A 21,574-nucleotide genomic window follows, 5' to 3' on the forward strand; every position below is an offset into this window, starting at 1 on the left:
TTAAAAAAAGAGGGTGCCCCATGAAAATATCACTTAGATAACTTAAATTTCTATAAAAATAGCATTCTGCTATAATAATTAATAAATATCCATACTGTCGAAACCTAATTTTCCTCCTTGCTCAGACATGATCGGAAAACATTATCATGAGTGAACAAAATAACAGTATGAAAAAAGTAATTTTCTGAAGAATTCGCGGCATTATCATTTAAAGAAAGGCCTATTGAAAATATGTATACTGCGATAAAAATGAATGAATGAAAAACTAATTTTCCTCTTTGCTTAAGTTATTATTAGTGAGCAAAATAACATTATAAAAAAAGGAAATTTCTCAAGAATTCGCGGTATTATCTTATTAAGAGGTCCTGTTTATTTAAGCGTCTTAAACATTATACAAACAAAATTTTGTGATAAACAAAGCTAAAATTCATTTAATTTTAAAGCCTAAATAATTTAAATATAGAGATATTTAAGTAAGTGGAGTAGTATTAAAATTAGGAACTACTAAAGGGGACCCGTATAACTTTTTCCCGTGTAATGTCTAGGCGACTTTGAATACGACTGGTTCATTTCATCTGCCAGTTTAACGAGTCGATACAAGTTTTATGATGTTCGGCATAATCCGGGGAGCTTCTGGTGCTGTTGTGTCCGTAAATAAGCATTCAAGTTGGCAACAATGCCGGATGTCGGACTGCAAAAGTTTCGCTTTTGTGGATGGCAAAAGTACGGAAAATTAATTGAATGCTGTTGATGCTGCCAATGGCCCTCCTCGTTCGTGCTTTTGGTCCAGATCCTGTTCCTGCTTTTCGTCCTGCTGCTGGTCCTGGTCCACTCCAAATGCAGATGAAATTTTTGCATCAAGTTCGAGGCGGTGCGGAAATTATGCCACTCTTCCGGCTCGACCAGACTTCGGCAGACAAAAGCTGGACTACGGACCATGGACTACGGACTTCGGACTGGGGACTCCGGCCAGAGTTGTTATGAAAAAGAGTGTAAAATTGTTCACTTTTTAAATTAATTAAAAGTCTTAAAACTCATAATGAAATTACTCAAACGGGCAGACAGCCGGACAGGATGGTCGTGAAAAGGATTCGGATTGGGGCTGTGCATATATGCAAATTTCTGGCCAGACTTGAGGGAAATTAAACTTATTTTTCGTCTTCTGGCTGGCAAGGAAATTCATTTGGTAATTAAATCAATGTCCATGTGAAAAACCTCAAATGTAATTTGTCATGCAATGCCGGAGAAGTCAAACTGTGGAAAATACTCCATCTAACTTCGTTAAATGGGCGATGGAAATGGGCGGGAAATTGTGGAAAGCGTCTATGCATTTTATTGCACATATTTGTTGAATAAATAGTTAGTTTTGCAGGCTGGGCAAACAGCAAAAAATGGAAAAAATAAATAGAAATAAAACAAATTGAAATGCAACAGGAGTCAACGAGTCCGAATCCTTGATCCTGTTTTGATGTTGATGCTGGCACACGAAACTAAAATATTTACAAATGTTTCTGCAATTTATGCAACCTGCAAACATTCGCTTTTTAGTAGTTACAAAGTCACGGTGAAACAAAAACCCATTTTCATTGTGCAATGCAATTTTGCAACTCCAATGGCCATTCGAGTATTTGCTTAAAGAGAAATATGCGGCAATGTAATTTGATATTTATGAAAACAAGTTTGTCTTGCACTTTTTATAATAATTTAAATGTTTTATTTATGCATAGAATTCGGCCTGCCAATGTCACAAATCACTTTTAATTGGTTTTGGCCTTTTAGACTTTTAACTTTAAAATGCTATTCATTCCAGCAGCCTCAAAAATACTTTTCAACTGACATTTAAGCGATTTAAGTCCATGCAAATACATTTTATTTCCATGATATTTGACTCGTTTAATGAATCTGTAATTAATCGCAAATTAATTGATTTTTTTAATAAATATTCCCGGTCATATTTATCATTCATCAGTAGGATATCCTCTGTTTTGTCACCTCTCGCTTCCTGCACTCTGCATTTGCATAACGCCATTGAATAAAGAATAATTTATTAATCAACGAATCATTGGGCATATTTGGCCATTTCTGCAAATATTTCAACAATGCCACAAGGTGATAATGAGATCAACAGAGCCGACATATCGACATACCGACCATCCTGAGGACTCCAATTTAAAGTGGCAAATTCGAGTAAGTGAATTATGAGCCAGAGCAAGTTAATGAGAATCGGATTTCATTTGCAATTGGCAAGGGGCACACGCACTCATTACATTAACAGGGCCTCCAGTTTCAGGCCCTCTATGCCGGTTAATTTCGTTCTGGCCAAAATTTAAATTATGATTGAGCATTGCTGTGGCTGTGTACGTGCCAGCTTTGTTCTTAATTGAATTTTAATTAATTGCCGTGTGTGACGGAAAATTCAACTCTGTAAAACAGTTTTAAAGGGCACAATTATAATGCCTGCAGGGAAAAGAAAGTCGGTAAATTAACTCATATTAAAGGTATTGAGTGCAAACGAATGCAACGGAAAAAGAACAGAATGAATCGTAAGGACTTTTTAACTTAAAATATACTGTAGCATACTTTTGGACACCTTTATAAGTAATTTAGCATTATGTTTAAAATATTATGCCTAAAGGGAAATGATCGTCGCTAAATTAACTCTTATTTAAGCTATTGGATTCAAAAGTATGCAACGAAAAAAAAAACGCAGTGAAACCATACGACTTTTGGATTGAAAATATATTGAAGCATATGTGATTTAGTGTTCTGTTAAAAATAGAATGCCTAAAGGGGGATGAACGTAACTAAATTAACTCTTATTAAAGGTATTGCATACAAAAGTGTGCATAAAAAAAATGAAATGAGTTCATAGTACTTTTGAATTGAAAATATATTGTAGCATACTTTTAGACACCTTTATAAGTGATTTGACATTCTCTTTAAAACCGCGGTGATTTCTCCCTTGTATACTTAAGCATTGTACTCAATTGATTTAATTATATTTTTTTATTTCCCTCCCTAACGTAAGGAGATAATTTCCATTGAGAAAGGTTAATCACCATACTCCCAGAGGAGCTTTGAACCTTTTGAAATAAATCGCACGTCGTATTCCTAAATATAGCCTCAATCCCAAGTGAAGTGTTGGATGGGGTAAACACGGCACAAATCCACGAACATCGCTTCCTGCATCCGCCAGCAATGTGATCTGATTTGGTGGGACTTAAGGTCCTTAAACAAAATACTCCCATACTGGGAACCTGGTAAAGTGTGACACTTTTTCCATTTGACGCTCGTTTGCGCTCGCAAAGTCATACGCAAAAATGTGCCGGGGGAATAACATTTTAAATTAAATATTATAGCGTGGGCCTGTGAATGGAGCCTCAGGGCAGGATAAATGCGTCAACAGGACACCCCACTGTGTGCTCAAGGATGGCATTTTCCGGGTTCGTGGGGGTGAGAAACTGTTTTGTCTGCACCTGACGCCTTTTTGTTGGGCTTTTTAGTACTTTATTACATCCCTCTGTTTGCATGTGGATGGGGTTGTATTTTTGGATGAGCCAGTTTTTGGCTTTTGAACCTAACTCAACTTGATAAATGAAATGAACAATACTTTAAGATGGAAATTATAAAAAATGGGTAGATTTTTGAACAATTTTCATTTTGTTAAAAAATTTTTCATATTATGTGTATTTTTAGTTATTTTAAATTACTTTTTTTATTCATTTCTGTCTCTTAGTTCTGCCTTCATCACTTTAATGCCCAGCAGACACCCAACATTTTCTTATCAAAGTGAAAAACTTCTATCATATTTAACGGAAAAAGGTCAGCGATGAATAAAATAGAGAAAAAAAATAAAGAAAAAACCTTGACATCACCTTTTTCAATCAACTAAAAAGTGTCTTGTTCGCCACCGACTTTCTCCTTTCACCGCGACGCCGACTCAATAAGCCGGCATTTTATTTGCATTTTTTCGTCACTTGCCCGCCGTCTGTCCCACAGGCCGTCTGTCGTCATTTCTGCCGCTTCATTGGCTGCTGCCAGTCGAGTTTTTCACTTTGGGCCCCCAAAGATTCTGGAGGAGATGTAGGTGGAGGAGGCGGTGGTGACCCAGTGGGTGGTGGGCAGTGGGCGGAGACAGCAGGCCGGAGCCATCGGCGGCAGCAAATTCATCATCGTCTCAGCACGCGTCTGTCAGGCGCTCTAAGGATACAATAAATGTCTTTCGCGGTCGCCCATCTCGCCGACAGCGTGTCCTTTCCCAATGTGTCCTGATGGCCTTGCTTACACAGGGAAAAATTAAAACCCATTTGAAATTTGTGCATACAAATATTTTAAGAGTATCAAAAGTGTAATATTTTGGTATCACATGTTCTTTTTTCAATATACCAAAATTGAAGAACATTTTGGTGATTAAAAAATCTGTTAAATTACATTTTAACACCAAGAACAGAGATAAGATAAGATCTGTAATATTTTACATATTTTTTTTATGTATGCCTATCGTATCCTATTTAGCCAGGACACCCTGTAGTGTGTGAGTGTTTGAGGTTGAGTGAAATACTCTGTCGGATTAATATGCAGTAGCGCTTTGCATTTATTTTTTTGTAGCCATCTCTTTGGTTTGTATCGTCATTTTCCGTTGCTGTTGGTTTATTCATTTGCCTTGCCTGTTTTTTCTTCTGTTCTTATATATATTTTTTTTTTTCCTCTCAGACCTGAGGCTCAGGTGCACTTTGGGGATAACAAATTAAACAACTTTATGCAAGTGGAGCTGAATAAATTGCGTCGGGTCTCAGAATATGGATTCACTTGACATAAGTAGGGTTTTTCCGGGTTGCTTCTTATAATTTAGGAATATAGTAGGAAATGTCTCAAATAAATACAACTTTTAACAACAAAAACCGCTTCAATGCGTGATATTTATTATATTTCTTTAAAATTATTTTGCAAGTTAGCAATTACAATTAGAAAATTGATTATTTCTTAGCCACCTTGCTGTCTGCGCCGTAGACCTCACGGAATTGGGGATACTCAGTTTGGCTGATAGCCCTTAGCTCCTTGAAGGCCTGGTGGGCCACCCAGTGGATGACGGGGCTCTTCCACTCCTTGAGGACCATCTGGTACTTCTTATCGCCGGTGTCCTTGGACTTCATCACCTGACTGTAGTTGTACCACAAGTAGATCATGCCGCGCAACTTGTAGATCCACAAGTGATTGGGCACCAATCGAATGATGTCCTGCAGCTGGGCGGTTGCCTCCATGTCCAAGTTCCCGAGGATGTTGTGGTCCATCAGGCTATAGATGACCTTCATGTTGCCCAGATAGTTGTTCTTGTTTTTGGTCAGAGCGATATTAGCCCTCTTGATCAGCTCGGCAGTATCGCGAGTCCCTCCTGGCATCATGAAGTTCCACTTCACATTAAAGCAATCGAACTTCTCCAACTGCTCGAGGATGTCCACGTCGATGTTGCGGAAATCCTTCCACCATCCCTCCCAGGTTCGGTAGTTCCTGCCCCGATAGATCTTGGTCCACTCCTGGCTAAAACTCTCCCGATAGCGGCTCATCGAAAAGTTGGTCGAACGGTCTTTGCTCCCCAAATCATCATCATCATTGACATCCATTATCTCGTTGTAGATATGCTGGACGATGGGTATTTCCTTGGTGTTTGTAATGCGTATAATATAGTTAGGAGCCCTCTTCACATAGCGCACAAAGTAAGACTTCCCATCGGTAAAGGGAGCCTTACCAATCACGTTGGTCACGTACGGCATCTTGATGCCACCAATCGTAAAAACTTTATCCGATATCTCAATATATCTGGAAGTTTTAGTTACCGACTGTCCATTGTTTCCCAATCTATCGTTTGAAAATTCCGGCTGATCATTGATTCCAAAGTTTTCATTGGATAATTCCGGCTGTCCACTGTTTTGAAAGTTTTCATTGGGAAATTCCGGCTGTCCACTGTTTCGAAAGTTTTCATTGGAAAATTCCCCCTGTCCACCGTTTCCATAGTTTTCATTAGAAAATTCTCGACGTTCCAAATCATTATTGAAAATATTGTATCCAGAGGGTGGTTCCGTAAAATTGGTATTAAAACGACGATATGCAATTGATTCGCGACCCTCATCACGATCAAAATTGATGGGAGCATGATTACCGATCACTGGCTCATCGCGAAAAGGCGGTTCCTCAATGGGACGATAGAAAGGTTCCCGAAGTTCCGGAGTAGATTCATTAAGACCTTCGAAACGAACTTTGCGAACTGGAGAGCGATCACGTTTAAACATGCCTCCCCAGTTGAGATTCTCGGGAGGCGGTGGAGTAATACGATTAAAATTGAAGTGCCCACCAGAATTATTGCTATTCCAACCACGCGAATAGTTACTTCCGCGAAAAATATCATCATCGAAAAAGTTGCGCTGCCTGATTCGCTCTATCACGTTAACGGGTAATGCTCGATTTCCAGATATGGTCATCCTCTATGAAATTTCATTTCTTAAAAGTTTTATAAAGTTCTTCGAAATTAAACACTTACTCGCTTCATAATCGGTTGGTCTTTAATGAAAATTGAACGAGCTGACATTTTGCTGCGCACTTTGAAAAGTAAATGAAAAAATTATTTAATTTTATTCCGGAGAGCCTCAAAACAACCAAACGCTATGGAAGTAAAAGTAGGAATGACTATTGCCCCAATATAACTGACGATATAGAAAATCGTAGCATACTATGTTTGGCAAAATTCGTTTCTATTTTGAAGCCTGGAAAACAAAAGTTTTGCTTAGGCTACTACGGTTAAATTAAACAACAATTTTTTTATGAAACTTGTTACAAATTTGAAAAGTAAGCAGGTCATGAATTAGAACTCACACATATGTCAAAAGAATCATAATCATCTTACAGTCATTTCACTGAAAAAGTTCTACGAAAATTCTTGTTTTTTTTTTAAATTAAATAATTTTTTTACGAAAAAAATGGAAGTCTCTTATATGGTAGCCCTGCTCATTTCGATATTTTGCCACTGCATAGGCCTTTTCTACAATCCCGTGGAGGCCAGTACGGAATCAACTGTGTTCTTGATTATAGCCATAATGTTCCTGCATAAACTGAAATCGGAGCGCAGGCCGAATTCCACAGAAAGCCGAGCGGTTAAGATCCTGGAGGTGGTGGGCCTTTGCGTGGCGATTCAGGTCCTTTTGGTTGCCTTCTGGTTCCCCGTCTTTCAAATCCTGCGATTCCTGGTGGATTCAACCTGCAAAAATCTGCGAAATTCGCTGAGTGACGAAAAGGTCTGGATAGTGGAACAAATCAATCAATCGGCGGTGACAGTAATTCTTCTGGGCATGGAATCGGCTTGGTTGCTAAAGGGTTTCGAGATCAACGATGTGCAAAAGTTTTTCGGCTCCAAGGACGACTGTATCTCAGACAGTGTCCTTGCATTGGTGGCCAAGGAGGAGATAAATGTCTTACGTCTTGAAAAGAAGAAATTGCAGAAGGAGCGCTTCTTTCAGTCAGTCAAGAAATAAATTATTAACCTATCGTTAAAAACCTGTGATTCTAAGCCTAGTCAAATAAAATAATATTTAATATAAAAATAATATTTTCAAAACTTTAAGGATGTTCTCAATAAACTTTTGGCAACATGACCATCTTGAATATATTTTTTTCCCATTTTTAATTTCAATTTCAAAATACTTATTTCAATTCAATTTAAACTATTAATATTTGACAGTCAAAAAGACTTATAATCCTAGGGTTAGTCAACTAAAATAGCACTCAATATAAAAAATAATATTATAATTGTTTGCATATTCTTATGCCTGAAATCAATAAACGTCCGGCATTTTTCCCCAATTTGTAGTCCCCATTTCAATATTCTTTCTCCTTTAAGATCGATTCCAACGACAATATGCGGCAAGCTCTGCTCCATTGGTCGTGATAAACTTTCGGTAATAATTTATTGCAATCACTCAACTCAACGGCCACGTCAATGGCCACGGAAAAATAAAAGTACAAAGTGAAAAGCCCCGGAAAAAAATAAGTGGAGCTGCGTGAGGAGTGTGCAATATTTTAAATTGCATCCCGAAGGATGATAAAAATAAAGGAACACAACCGAATGAAAACATTCGAATAAAATGTGCCGCACATTCGACACACGTCGCGACAACAACGAATGGGCAAAAAATTGAAATAAATAAGATATAAAATGGTGGCACAACACAAACACACACACGCGATTGGGGAGCCAACAATTTATGCATCCCAGATATATGTACCATATATATATATATTTACGACTCCCCATTCGATGCGATAAGTGTGTTTATTTGAGCTTGCCCAATGCAATATTTACAATGCAGCGACACCAATCTTGGGGCATCTCCTGCGGCACACACGGCGTATGTGGAATGTGGAATATGGAGGATATGGAGGATATGGCAGAGGATATGGCGGCTGCCTGTTTGCTGACTCGGCGACACTCGGTCACGCCCCCTTTGCGCCCCATAGTCTATATGGTCTATATGGTCGCAATTAAAGCAAACAGCCAGGGGAAACTAATCTCGAGCGGCTCGTAAATTCCGAGCGGGCATTCCTGTGGGACACCAGCCGAAGGATGTCAAGGATACCAGGATACCACTCCTCCTCCTCATCCGGCAATTGAAGCTCTGTACGAAACCTGCGACGCCGGCGGAATGACTAAGCTGCCTTTCTAATTCCTTCTCGGTTTGTTTACGCTGCCAGCGAATCTGGCAGGATAGGCATCCTCATCCTTAGCCTCCACCTCCTGTGGAAAAGAAGTGGCCATCGCATGTGGAGCAGCCAAAAGTGCCAGATGCTGAGCGCATGAGATCGGGATTGAAATGCCGAGCCGAGGCAGCATTTGCATATTAATTAAACGTCAAAAGGGTAGCGGCAGCAAACAGTTTGTGCCCGCTGGCAATTAAATTGACTTGCGATGGGGTAGGCAATATGGGGCTAGCTCAATCAAGGTCAACTGAAAGAACGAAAGATGTTTACAAGTGAAAATGGGAAACCTACACTGATAATAATATGGAACAGTAAATATAAGTATCTGTGTTATTAATTCAAAATGTTGTATTACATATAAAGATATTAAAAACAAAATTTGTAATAAAAAACATTTAAATAACATGAATTAATAAGGAAACAATTGAATCGAGTTAGAAAATAAAAGATACAAAGTTAATCCTGTATAGTTACGCATTTTAAAAATATGTTATGCCAAAAAAATAGGAATTTTATAGAAATAGCTTAAAATCCTTACTATAAGTACTTACTTTAGTTATTTTTAAAATAACAAATAATACTTTGGACTTACTACATTTTTTTCAGTGTACAAAGAAAGTCTCACCATGTCATTAATATAAACTATACAAATAAATTTTTATGGAAATATTTTAAAATCCTTAACTTTCCTATTACTATATAAATTAATGATAAAAACTGCTTTTGGACTTACTACATATTTTCAGTGTACAAAGAGAGTCATACCAAGTCAATTAAAAGAAACTATAAGATTGTTGAACTTTTAAATCTTTGGTTGCATTTCCTATCATTTTCCTCATTGCGAAAAATTCAATTGGCTACCAAATGCGTAATCCATAAAGCCCAGAAATTGACTTTCCTACCATTATTCTACTTCAGCAAAATGGCAGTATTCTTAGCCAGAAATTGGCATCTGTTCATAGTCAAGCCCACGCCCACTTTGCAGATCCTTCTGCCATTTTCAGGTCGCCTTCTCGACTTGAAATGAAAATTCCATAACCCGCTTATGACGCACTGCTGAAAAAAGGATGTAGGATGGGGATGGTGATGGGGATAGGGATAGGATGGTGATGGGGATGAGGATTCTGACGACGACAAGTGACATTTTGCGTCAATGGCTAAATGGGCTTCACTTTTCCAGTGCTGGTGCCCAAAAATTCGTCTGGCTGAATCTAATTGGCAGATGCACACGAAACAATTGAGAGTCTGGAGGACAGAGGAAAGGTGGATATGGAAGTTCTACGATTTTCCGGGTTAAAGTGTTGAGGGATTTCCGGTTGTGCATACTTGAAATTATATTCCTACTTATAGCCTGAATTTATACATTGTACATTATCATAAGCGGTAAGGCCAAATGTGCAAAAGTCCCACTGACAATTGACTCTGGAGATGGATTTGATTTCATCTGTGATGTCTCATATCTGTTAATGGATATTCTTTGGTTAAACTCCAACTAATCACCATCCCAGCCAGGGACCCACACAAATCCCCGACATGTCAATTAAGTGATGGAAATTCCTTATCTACCCACAATGTTCTAGGCGAACTGATACTGATGCGCCCCCTTTTCCCCGCCACTGGCAAGTGTCTCCGTCTTAAACTCGGGTTCTGGTAATTTGCCAGGCCAAATGCTCGAGTCAAAAGCCAAACTTGGCAACCGCAGAAGCAGCAACTCGAGGAGCAGCTGTCAAAACGTATAGACGCTGCGATGTGGATACATCACGGAGCTCCGGCAACAGTTGAAAAGGTCGAAAGGGTTGGGAAATAGATAGAGGCTGGGGGACTTTCCCAAATCCCCAACTTGCATTCCACATGATGCGGCTCAAAAGATATGCAAATCTTTAGCGTTGGTGGAAATGTCAGGCGAAATCGGCAGCAGGAAATTAGCACCCAAATTACAACAGAACCGAAATCAAGTGTGTGGTGCAGATATACATAGCTGGGTGTGCTTAAGTACACATTTTCATTTCTAAGTACGAGGAGCTGGGAATGTACTTCTGAACAAGTTACAATTTGGAATGACAAAGGAAATGTCTATAATAGAATTGCTAATTTTTGTAAGGACTTCGTAAACAAAATAAAGAGAACACTTTTAAAACATTTTATTCTTACTTTAATCATTTTTTCATTTATCTATCTATAGGATACATATTTTTTAAGTACCATTACAATAAACTGTAAAAGGAACACTTTTCAATAAATTTGCTATTTTTTTTATTAAATAAGTAAGAATGAAATTATAGTGCTTTTAACTAATTTTTGTAAACTCTTTTCAGATAATTCAAAAAAATATATATTCTTATAAAATTGTTCTCATATTTTGAACAAACGATGGGTACTCTTCAATTGGAATAAGTAGTACCTTTATAATTTAGCATTTTAATAAATCGCAGTGCAAATGTTGAATAGCTTCAAGTGTGTGCAAGCATTTCCAATTGGTTTTTCCACTTTCCGTCTGTAATTTAGCATTTTCCCGGCAGTCAGCAAATCCAGTTACTCAGCTTGAGCGGCATTTTACGCTTCAGCGGCTTTTCTCGCAGAAATTCCGTCGTATTTTCAATGCTCACTTAAAACGATTTTTCGTTGGCCAGTCGAGCGCAAATAAGTCAAACGGAGTGACCTTTAGACTGAAGTCGAATAAATCGCATGATGGCCAAAGGGCATTTACCAATTGTGCACTTTCAGCAGCTGCAAATTTTCCATTTATCCATTCAACCCACAAAAGTATGCTAAACACGTGGCAAACCGTTTTTGTGGAAAATCAAATTATCAGCAAATTTATTTAATGCATAACATCGGGGATGTGCTGGCCACAAAAAATAAATACGCTTTACACACGCAATTAGCAATATTTCGGCGGCCAAAAAAGCCATTGAAAATTAATCGAAATCAATGGCAATTTCCCCGCGGTATTTCGGGTTGATTTTTCTGTGTCACCCAGATAACCGGAAAATTGGCTCCGAAAATGCTAAACCACAGAAGCTTTCAGTGTCGGTGGAAAGTATACACTTATAAAGTGCAGGTTAACCCACAATAAGTGTTTATCAATGAGTGCCATTATCAGCTAATGGGAAATTCTTTAAAAAAGCCACATAATAGATTTCTGCTTGGGGGCAAAATATGTTTTTTGACCACCTGAAGTTAAACTGAGGAATCAATTTAACACTAAGGCTTTCAATCTTCCAATCATCCAAGTTCTAAGGGCCCAAGCACACTTAATTTAGCATAAAAGCCAAGTTTAGAAGTTTCCGAGAGCCACATTTTGTTTGGGTAGCCCGAGTTGATGAACTGTAAATGAACTTTGTGTTTGAATTCGATTTAGTTTTATTGCAACATGCTTGAACAGCACTCCATCCAGACATTTTACCCAGGACTTGGACATGCAAGGATAGCTGTTGCGGCATCGAAAGTTGTGGCATTAGAGAGCAGCAGCTGCAATTTGTGGCTCATGATACAGCCCATGTACACATGATATCCGCATAAGCAGGGGAATGAGAATGCAATATTGGTTGGTTCCCTTTCGAAGCCTTTCAGGCATGTAAGGAACATTATCTTCAAGAATATCTAATGAAATTTCGGGGTAAGAAAGAGGTGGAATTGAAATATTGTGTATTGTACTTGGTACTAAAGTTCATGCGTTACCTAGTGAAACGCAACACTGCGTATGCGTGATATTCAGCAGTAAAGTCATCACAAAACACAAACAGCTGTCATTGCCAGCAGTCGTGTGACAATTAAATGACGCACATCACTTGCAGTTATGTGTTTTTATAAATTTTCCACTTAATATGCATGGCAATCCTACAGATTTTCACACAACCGACAAATGAAGACAGATGAGCTGACAATTAATCCAGCATTCGAGCATGAATCTCTTCTCTACCCACAACTATATATAAAGATTTAAAATGCGTATAAAACTTATCAGTCAAATGCAGACGGGGCTTTAGTCGCATCAACTTCACTTTTTATTTACATTTCCATTAAGTCAACACCAAGAAAAAAGAATTGGGTAAAAAAACGAGGACGAAGAATGAAACGAAACGAAAAGCCCTACTTCAGCAGATAAAAAACGAGGTGGAAAATTTACTGAAACAAAGTCAACACGAATTTGCAATTTGGTATAAAATTTCCACTGCGACCGCTGCACAAATTGCTAATTCGCTAAAAACTTCAAGTTGACACAAGAAATTTGTGTGAATACATTTTTTATGCGCCTCCTTTGGACTCGCCGTTGAAATAAAAAAGGAGAAAGAGAGAGAGCACGATTTAAATAGAAAGAGATAGGGAGTGCAAAGTAAACTGCTCGGGAAACTCAAGTGTGACTGAATTTTCATTCCAATTTTCATCCACTTAAAGGCATTTTGATGGAGCTATGGGCTTTTGTTAAATAATATTTCTTAACCTATTAAATTAGTTCTTTATTTAGTTTAACTCAAAATCTTTAAAATAGTTTCACAGAGAAGTTTCTAAAGTTGTTATAAGACCTTGTGATAGATTTTAGACAAAAGAAATTACCTACATATTGTAGTTTATTCATGTTGAATTAATACATCAGAATGGTCTTTCAAAACATGACAGCAATGGCAATCAACAGTGACATGCTCTTGACAAACTAAATAAATGTTATGCAAAGCTGATAAAACAAAATGACAAGATATGATAAAACATTTGAATGTTAAGGTCAGGCAAGGTATTCTTATCATAATCACAGTGTAATGTCTGTTTATCAGCAAATAGAATAATTTTATTATCAAAGATTAATCATTCGCCGTAAAGTTTTGTGACTAACGATTTGTTTAATTACCGCCACCACTTTCCCCTCCACTATTTGTATTTGTGAATGAAATCAGTTGTTATCTCACTTCGTTTACGTTACGCTTTGTTGGTCTTATCGAAATCAAAGCAAATCGTCGACAGTTTGTAAATATTTGCACGGCACCCTCGACATTGAGTGGAAACTTGACGGGGCTTTGTACTAAGGCTTATCGCGAATGGTGTTTGCATATTTTATAATCCTCTTATGCTCCAAGGGGGATTCCCCGAAATTCGAGGCCATCTGCATCCCGCTTGGGATCCATGGATCCCAAAGAAAATGCATTTATCTTGGCCCAATGATGCATTGGTTGTTATTAATACATCCCATTGATAAATATCCCACTACTAAATTAAATGTGTCAACGGAGGAACCTTGCAGCTTTGTTCCTTTTTTCACCCAGCTGGATTTTCGACAACAAAGCATTTGACATTAGTTGAGATTTTCAATGCTTTTACCCCATTTTCCCGCATTTTCCCCCATTTCCACGGCGTTGAAAACGTGTCAAATGGAGCAAGAGAAAACGGCAAGGGTTGGGTTCGGAAAATAAGAAGTAGATTGGTTCGGTGCAGCCATAGAACGGCATCTACATCATCGCCATGACGCCGGGTCTAAACTGTTTGCCAGTTGGCCAGCTTGCAGCTCGGCACTTGGTCAAAAACTCGGGTACAAAGTTCGCCAAATTGGAAAATGCCAAGCGAAATGCACGGGGAACGAGTGGAGAAAGCATAGAAAATAGTTTTAAATGCCCCTCAAGGTCTTTCGCTTCCGATTTGATTTTTACCCGTTCGCACTTATGCTGAGCTGAACGTCTATTTATACATTTTAATTAGATAACAACCATAACCCAGACGAAACTGAGCCCTAGCATGGCGCCAGTTTATAAAATCGATTCTGCAGGGGCTTGACTCATGTGAATTTTTGGTTTATTCTATTAGGTAAAAACAGTCACACCCAATGCGGCGATCATTGACATAATACCTTGACAGTAAAGTTCCTGTCGCTGATTTTGAAATTATTTTTGACTCATGGGAATTGTGGCGCAAAAAAGTACAAACTGAATTACCACCCAGTCACACCCACTGCGATCTTGGACACAATGCCTTGAGAGTAATGTAGTAAATTTCGCAAGCCAAGAGTGCTCTAGTTTTATGAGCCATTGTGACTCAGAATGGATATGGCTTTCAATTGGAGCCATTATCTCTCGAGGTCTGTCAACAAAACAGTCCAAGAACGTGTCGGATTGCATCAAATAAAATGTTTACATTAACGTTTCCGTTGTTCGATACCACTCGAACTAATGAATTGTCAAAGAGCTGTCTGTGATGTAATCGAAAGCACATTGGAAAAATATCCAAATGAATTACATCTTTAATTCTTGCATTAAAATGTTGCACAGCTTGAAAAAATTCCATTTAGTATACCATTTATTTTTGAAAATAATTATATTTGGTTGTTAATATTTTTTAAGTGCAGATGAAAAAAATATTCATTAACAAACTTTATTAAAACAAGCTTAAAGTTTTTTGGAAATAGTTTTATTTTCGGATAGTATTATTTACTTTTAATTGTTTTTTTTTATTTAATATATTATATTTAAAATGTCCTTTAGTTAAATATTTTTGAGCTGTAAGCAATTTCATTTTATTCTAAACTGTATCATAATAGCTCTTAAATGAGGTATATCGCTTCTTTCTGTGTCTTAAATATTTTCTAATGTATAAAAAACACTTAAGAAAGTAAATGTACTGGCTATCCCTTTTTTTGAATCCAAATGTTTATCGATTGAATAAAATACATTTTATTTATCATTATATTTATGTTTGAATTTCCTATGTATGTATGTATAATGACATCTCCTATATTTTCTGTGCATTAGCTCCAAAGCTTTAACCCGTTTATTATCATTTGGAAAAGTTTACTCAATGGCGGTGTCAAGTCAGCCCGTGTCATTTCCTCCAGGAGCCGCCTCAACTGTTGAATTCAATAACGACACCCGATCCAGCTCCCCGGCGAGTAAACAACGGCATTAGGAAGTGGGCGGCAGGTGGCAGTTATACCTGTAGCAAAACTTTGGATGGCGATGGGGATGGGCAAAACTTATTTGCTTCGAAATTACGTGTCGCCAAAGTTGGCCGAGGCGACATTATACAATTTATATGCACGTATTGCGCTCTATCCAAGATGAAATGTCGACTCTGAAGCTGAGGCTGAGGCTGAGGTTGAGGCTGAGAGTTGGCAGAGGCCAACGCCGTGGCTGCTCATCAACGTCATCAACGAGAATGTAATTACATTTTCCCGATTCATGACAGTTTTGCATAACCAAGGGTCCCCTTCATGCCCTCGTCCTCGTTTCCGTTTCCTGTCACTTCCTCCTGTCTGGGATATTGCGTTCATTAATGAGGCAGGCGCGAGTGGCAGCCACAAAAGCCGAGCCAGGGATATGGAATCTGGATGAGGCAGAAATCTCCGGGATCCTGAATGAGTTTGCAATAAGCCGGTAAGAAAACTTCATTTAAAATCTATTTAAAATATCACATTATAAAGGGTAACCATTATGGAAAGGCGGGCAGAGTTCATAAATCTCAGCGTTAAGGGTATTCTGGTATGGAATTTTGTAAACGATATTACTAACAGCGGAGTTTTGTACTTTTTAGGGCAATCCATAAAAGTGAGTAATATTTTAACGACAATAACATAATTTTTTGTTAGAGATTATTAATATGAGTACAACATTTTGAAGTTAACTTGTAATAAAATATTAAATAAATTTATAATCTCATTAGCAAAATAGTAATCTTATTTTTTATCAATTTTACAATTGCTTATCGTAATTTTCTAAGGAAACATGACTGTTGCCTTGAACATACCTCCGGTGTTTACAATAATTCGCGTCATAATTATAGGCCTATAAAATTATTCCGGACCACTATTACTGGCACGTCATTCCTGAAGATTAGTCAGCCTTTGTCGGAACCCCACAATTGGAAACTTCGTACAGTTGTTGGAGCGGAAAATGAACTGATAAGAAAATCTGGGCAGGTCGCATAAAAGCCCTTGCTGAGCCCCATACGACTTCAGTTGCCACCGACAATTGCCAGCGCCACTGCTTAAATATTTTAATTAAATTAAACAAAAACATAAGGCATAATTAACAATGTATTCTATACAAGTGCGAAAGAGTGAATATAAAAGCGGAGAAATGAGCGTTCAACAAGTAAGGAGAGAGTATAATCGAAAGTTTTATTAAAGAATCTATTCGTATTCAAAAAATAGAATCAAGACTTAGATAGAACTGTAAATTGTGTATATTTTCTCTATTGTTGTGATTGTGCTTACTAAAATGTTAATAAACCCATAAGATTTATAAAATTTCTTTCGTACAGTTCTTCTTAAAGAACTTTTTTTTGTTAGAAACGTAAATCATTATTAATAATTGAAATAATGTTTATTAAAGTGTTTTAAAAATATCTTTTGTAAAATTTCAGTTTGAGCAAGAAGTTCTGAATGCCCATAATTCATATCGGGCCAAGCATGGTGCTCCACCCTTGAAATTGAGCCCCAAACTGAATAAGTTGGCCACCGAATGGGCAACGGTAAGAGGTTTTAAAGTGTAGAAAATATTTATACCAAGGAAGTTATTGCTTTCATTTAGTACTTGCTGTCGAGAAATCGCATGGAGCATCGCCCGAACAGTGGATACGGGGAGAACATCTATATGGCCTCCGGTGGAAATCTGGAAGGATCAGATGCCGTCCGATCCTGGTACGAAGAGATCCGCCGTTACAATTGGAGCAATCCCTCCTTTCAAGGTAACACGGGGCATTTCACTCAGGTGGTTTGGAAGAGTTCCACTGAGTTGGGTGTCGGCTTTGCCAGAAGGTAAGATCTTTGTACTATAAAGAATTTATTTTATAACTTTACTTTACTTAATAAATAATTAAATATTTTCTTTACAGGGGCAATACCATCTACGTAGTGTGCAATTATAATCCCCCTGGCAATTACAACAACTTGTACAGGGAAAACGTAGCTCCCCCAAGGCGATAAAAATGTTATATTTATACACTGACGTCATTCCGCAGCATAATCGAATTTTTATACTCGCATCTGTAAATTTTTATAAATTCTTATCAACATTCCACAAAAAGAAACGGAACAAGCCAAAAAATACCTATAGGTATTACACATAACAGCTTTACAAAATAATATTATATAATCATACATTCCAAAAGATACATACGAATTTTAAAAACCAAATCTATATCGCCAAAGAAAAGTTCTTTAAGTATTATTTTGTGTGACAAACAGAAAGATTAAAGCTCTTCATAAATCGAATATATTAACAAAGCTGTACATTTAAAACCATGTAAAATATTGAACCATGCACAACTATTTAGAAACCACAACAAATAAAGAGTTAAGCAAAATATTTATAAAACAAATATAGTAAGTTTTATTTAAGATCAATTCTTTTAAATTTTACTAAAAAGACTTTAGATTTTACATAATGATAGTTAGGATTTACGATTTAATTACTCTTCGATGGTGCACAGAGTGGGCCTTGGGCGGTTTGCAATGCCGGAAATACTGCTGCTTGAGTATCCTTTCTTTGAGACCTGTTTGCTGCTGCTGCCAACACCATCGCATCCAACCGAGGAATAGGAACTTGAGGGAGTGGAGGATGCTATTGGCTTACTGCGATTTTTGGGCTGCTGTCGATGGACGTAGATTCCACTCCGCCGGATTTTGCGATAAAGCGATATGTACTTGCCCGCCGTCGTCGTCCTTGGAACTATACACTGTTCGCAGAAGGCGGTCTTACTGCGGGCGGCCTCGCTGAGGTGGGCGTGGCCCAGGGCCTGCAGGAAGGCCAGGACGAAGGCGTAGCAGTTGTGGCTCTCCTCCGCATAACTCGCGATGGACCACCGCACCGATTGGGCGCAGATCTATTAATGCAAATGGAAGCTTAGGGATTTGCATTGATGTTTGGGAGGGTGGATCGATTTCGAAATATATTACTGCACACTTTTAGACACCTTTGTATGGCATACCATTTTGTTCCAATTTATTCTTTGTTCTGGGGTATTATGATAACCTCTTATTAGAGACAATTTTATTATCCATTTTATATTATTAAAATGTAGAGATGTCTAAAAGTATGCAGTAAAATATTACTGTAAATTGGACTCAAAATATATTATTGCATACTTTTAGACACTTTTATAAAGTGCTAGTAGTTTCCGTGGCAACTAATTTATACTTTTTCTGGGGTGCTTTAAGAACCTCCTATTAAAAGCAATTTTACATATAAAATGGTTTACATGTAAGGGTGTCTAAAAGTATGCAGTAAAATAATATTGCACGTTGGACTCAAAATATATAATTGCATACTTTTAGACACCTTTATAAAATTCTAGTTATTTCTGTGGCAACCAATTTATTCTTTGTTCTGGGGTGTTTTAAGAACCTTTAATTAAGAATAATTTGTTGGAATAGGTGTCAATGGATTCCTGTTTTTTAGTCTTCCAACACATCGAGCCACCCTATGATTTTGAGGATTCCGGATTCTGCACTCACCTGCTCCAAAACTTCGTCCCAAAAGTCATGCCACGGCTCCGGCACATCGCCCACCATCAGCGACTGCCGCCACTCCGGCGGATTATCGTCCCGCCGATGGCGGCGCAGGCCAAAGCGATCGAACTCCACGATGTCGCCGCCGGATGTGGTCACTGCGATATGCAAATCGGTGGCGTTGCTGTAATCGCTGCGGAAACACAACGCATCAAAAATATATTCCAGCCATAAAAGATACTTCGCCTAGCGAAGCCGTGCCCAAAAAAAATAAATACGTCCGGGAAAATTTGCACAAATTTGTTTGGACTGAATATTAGAGATGATTCTGAGCTGCGGAATAAATGGAGGGAAGCCGCTTGGAATAGTCTGCCTCGATTGCTTGGCTTCGGTTTATGAAATTTGAATATTTTAAATTGAACAGAGCTTCAATTGTTTAAGGGTTTTAATAAAAGGAGCTATTGAAATTTCTTAAATGTTTGATAAATTTTAAAAAATTTAATTAAGATCAAATATAAACTGTAAACATGCTATCCGTATTTTTATTTAAATTAAAAGCCCTAGTTTAAATGTAATATCGCATATAAGAATATTTCTTTAAAGAATTCCATATCTCCTGTTTTAAACGCAGTTCAAAACTAATAAAAACATTTATTTGATTTGTTCGTGGATTTGAATGCCGCCAGCTGCAGCAAATATGCTTTTGGAATGGTCGGTCCATTTCGGACGGTACTCACTTGAGGAAATCGCCGGTGGAAGGACGCAGGACAATGGCGCATGGATACTGTGTGGCCCGCACAAAGGGATATGGCAGGCGAAAGGGCAGGAGCAGGAGGCGTGGCCCGCCCCTGTCTAGTTCCGCATTTGGATCCGCATCCGCACTCGAATCCGCATCCCCATCCGCATCCACATCCGCGTCCAGTGGGGCATTGCAATGGGGACAAGTGTGCGGCAAAGTGAAGCAGAAAACTTTCACGTTGCAGTGATGAAAACAGAGGATGCCCGGATCCGAGGTAATTGTGGTTGTACTTGTCGTAGCCAACATGGCCTGTGTGTGAGTGTGGTCGCCTGTACAGTGAAAAAAAAACATATTAAAACATTTCACATTTCAGTTTAATTGCATAAGTCCTTAAAAAAATGTATTCTAAAATGTAATCTGAATTCTGGTACCTACAAGCCTACCAACTAATCTAATCTACTTATCTCTTCAAAATACTGAGTTTTAGAAATTTTAAGACAATGAAAATTTTTTATAAGTCATAAAAATTTGTTTACTTCTTCAGAAAATGGATTTAAATAAAGTATATTTACAAATTAAAGAATTTGTTTTTAAAATTCCATAATAACGGGGCGAATCCTTTTTGATATGCAAAATTACAAGTTACCACTTAATAACGTAATTTAAATATGTATGGTTATATATTGTCCTGAAACACTATATAAACAGTGGTTTTTAAATAAAAACCAAAATAAAAATAGGACCAGAAGAATCACACAGAACTTACCTTTACTAGAACTTTTTCCCTCTGTGTTAGCTCCTACTTCTGGTTCCTGTTTTCTGGTTCCTGGGTCCTGGCTTCTGTGCCTCCCCTTCTTTTTGCCCCTGGCTGGGGATCCTTCGCCTTGTGCCCGTATTATAATTGATACACTTTGTCTATTGTGCCACCGTCCTCGCCCCGTGGCCTTCTGTCTCTTTGGTGCTTGTGGTTTTTGGCCAGGCCTGAAACGAGACGTAACGAAAAATTCTTGTAAATAAGCCGAAACCAGACGAAGTTGCGACCAAAAGCGGTTTGCCCGGCACATTCAGGCGGTGAACAGTTTCTGTGGTCAGCAGGGTCGGGCAAAGGTAAAGGGTCGTGGAAAAGTACTAACAGGGAGTTGAAGCAAAAAAGGGGCAGCCCTTACCATATTTGTCATCATTATTGGCTGGCCTTGGTTAAAGTTTATGTAAAAGGTTTTTGATGTTGGAAACATACACACGAAAGGTATACAAATAATCATAGTAACTAATAACTATAGTTTACTTATAAGTAAATATCATTAAAGTTATTCTAAAATAAATTCAGAAATGGAAGTTAAACATTTATTTTTAAGGAATTAAAAACCATATCTATGTATTTAAATTTAAAATAAATATCTATAAATAAGTAAGCCTAACACTACATCCCAAGGTAACCTGTTTACTAAGTGTCACCCCCGACTAAGAAAATGATTACCAACCCTTGTTAGCGTGTCTAGAAAATCTTTACTTACCCAAACCGTAAAAGCCGCACCCTCTAACCGTAATAAAGCTCCTCAATCAATTAAAACCATTTCGTTGAGAAGCCACCCTAAAAAAGCAGTCATATGTTGGCCAGCGAAGAAAGCCGGCTTAAAAGAAAGCGGGCCAATACACAAAAA

At 38.0% G+C, this 21,574-nt stretch overlaps 4 protein-coding genes across 4 annotated transcripts in view; 2 read left to right on the forward strand and 2 right to left on the reverse strand.

Annotated features, from left to right (window-relative positions):
* Positions 1-4,908: 4,908 nt before the first annotated feature.
* On the reverse strand, positions 4,909-6,685 carry LOC119548375. The gene is made up of 2 exons (XM_037855593.1): positions 6,536-6,685; positions 4,909-6,479 (listed from the first exon to the last, which is right to left on the reverse strand). The coding sequence occupies exons 1-2, from the start codon at positions 6,581-6,583 to the stop codon at positions 4,977-4,979; spliced, it is 1,551 nt and encodes a 516-aa protein (XP_037711521.1). The 5' UTR covers positions 6,584-6,685; the 3' UTR covers positions 4,909-4,976.
* A 196-nt stretch (positions 6,686-6,881) lies between these two features.
* On the forward strand, positions 6,882-7,595 carry LOC119548387. The gene has a single exon (XM_037855612.1). The coding sequence runs from the start codon at positions 6,972-6,974 to the stop codon at positions 7,521-7,523; it is 552 nt and encodes a 183-aa protein (XP_037711540.1). The 5' UTR covers positions 6,882-6,971; the 3' UTR covers positions 7,524-7,595.
* Positions 7,596-16,686: 9,091 nt separating this feature from the next.
* On the forward strand, positions 16,687-18,020 carry LOC119548389 (Golgi-associated plant pathogenesis-related protein 1). Its single transcript, XM_037855614.1, has 4 exons — positions 16,687-16,817; positions 17,089-17,196; positions 17,256-17,482; positions 17,560-18,020. The coding sequence occupies exons 1-4, from the start codon at positions 16,758-16,760 to the stop codon at positions 17,648-17,650; spliced, it is 486 nt and encodes a 161-aa protein (XP_037711542.1). The 5' UTR covers positions 16,687-16,757; the 3' UTR covers positions 17,651-18,020.
* Positions 18,021-18,098: 78 nt separating this feature from the next.
* Positions 18,099-21,574, reverse strand: part of LOC119548380 (MKRN2 opposite strand protein) — a 60,011-nt gene continuing 56,535 nt past the window's right edge. Inside the window, exons 3-6 of the mRNA XM_037855601.1 lie at positions 20,680-20,894; positions 19,912-20,242; positions 19,181-19,367; positions 18,099-18,549 (exon numbers count right to left, since the gene is read on the reverse strand). Of these exons, the coding sequence (XP_037711529.1) occupies positions 18,136-18,549; positions 19,181-19,367; positions 19,912-20,219 (909 nt within the window). The 5' untranslated portion in view covers positions 20,220-20,242; positions 20,680-20,894 and the 3' untranslated portion in view covers positions 18,099-18,135. The remainder of the gene's footprint in view (positions 18,550-19,180; positions 19,368-19,911; positions 20,243-20,679; positions 20,895-21,574) is intronic.

The sequence above is a fragment of the Drosophila subpulchrella genome, chromosome 2L (assembly GCF_014743375.2).
Source record: "Drosophila subpulchrella strain 33 F10 #4 breed RU33 chromosome 2L, RU_Dsub_v1.1 Primary Assembly, whole genome shotgun sequence".
In the NCBI taxonomy this organism is placed as follows: Eukaryota; Metazoa; Arthropoda; class Insecta; order Diptera; family Drosophilidae; genus Drosophila; species Drosophila subpulchrella.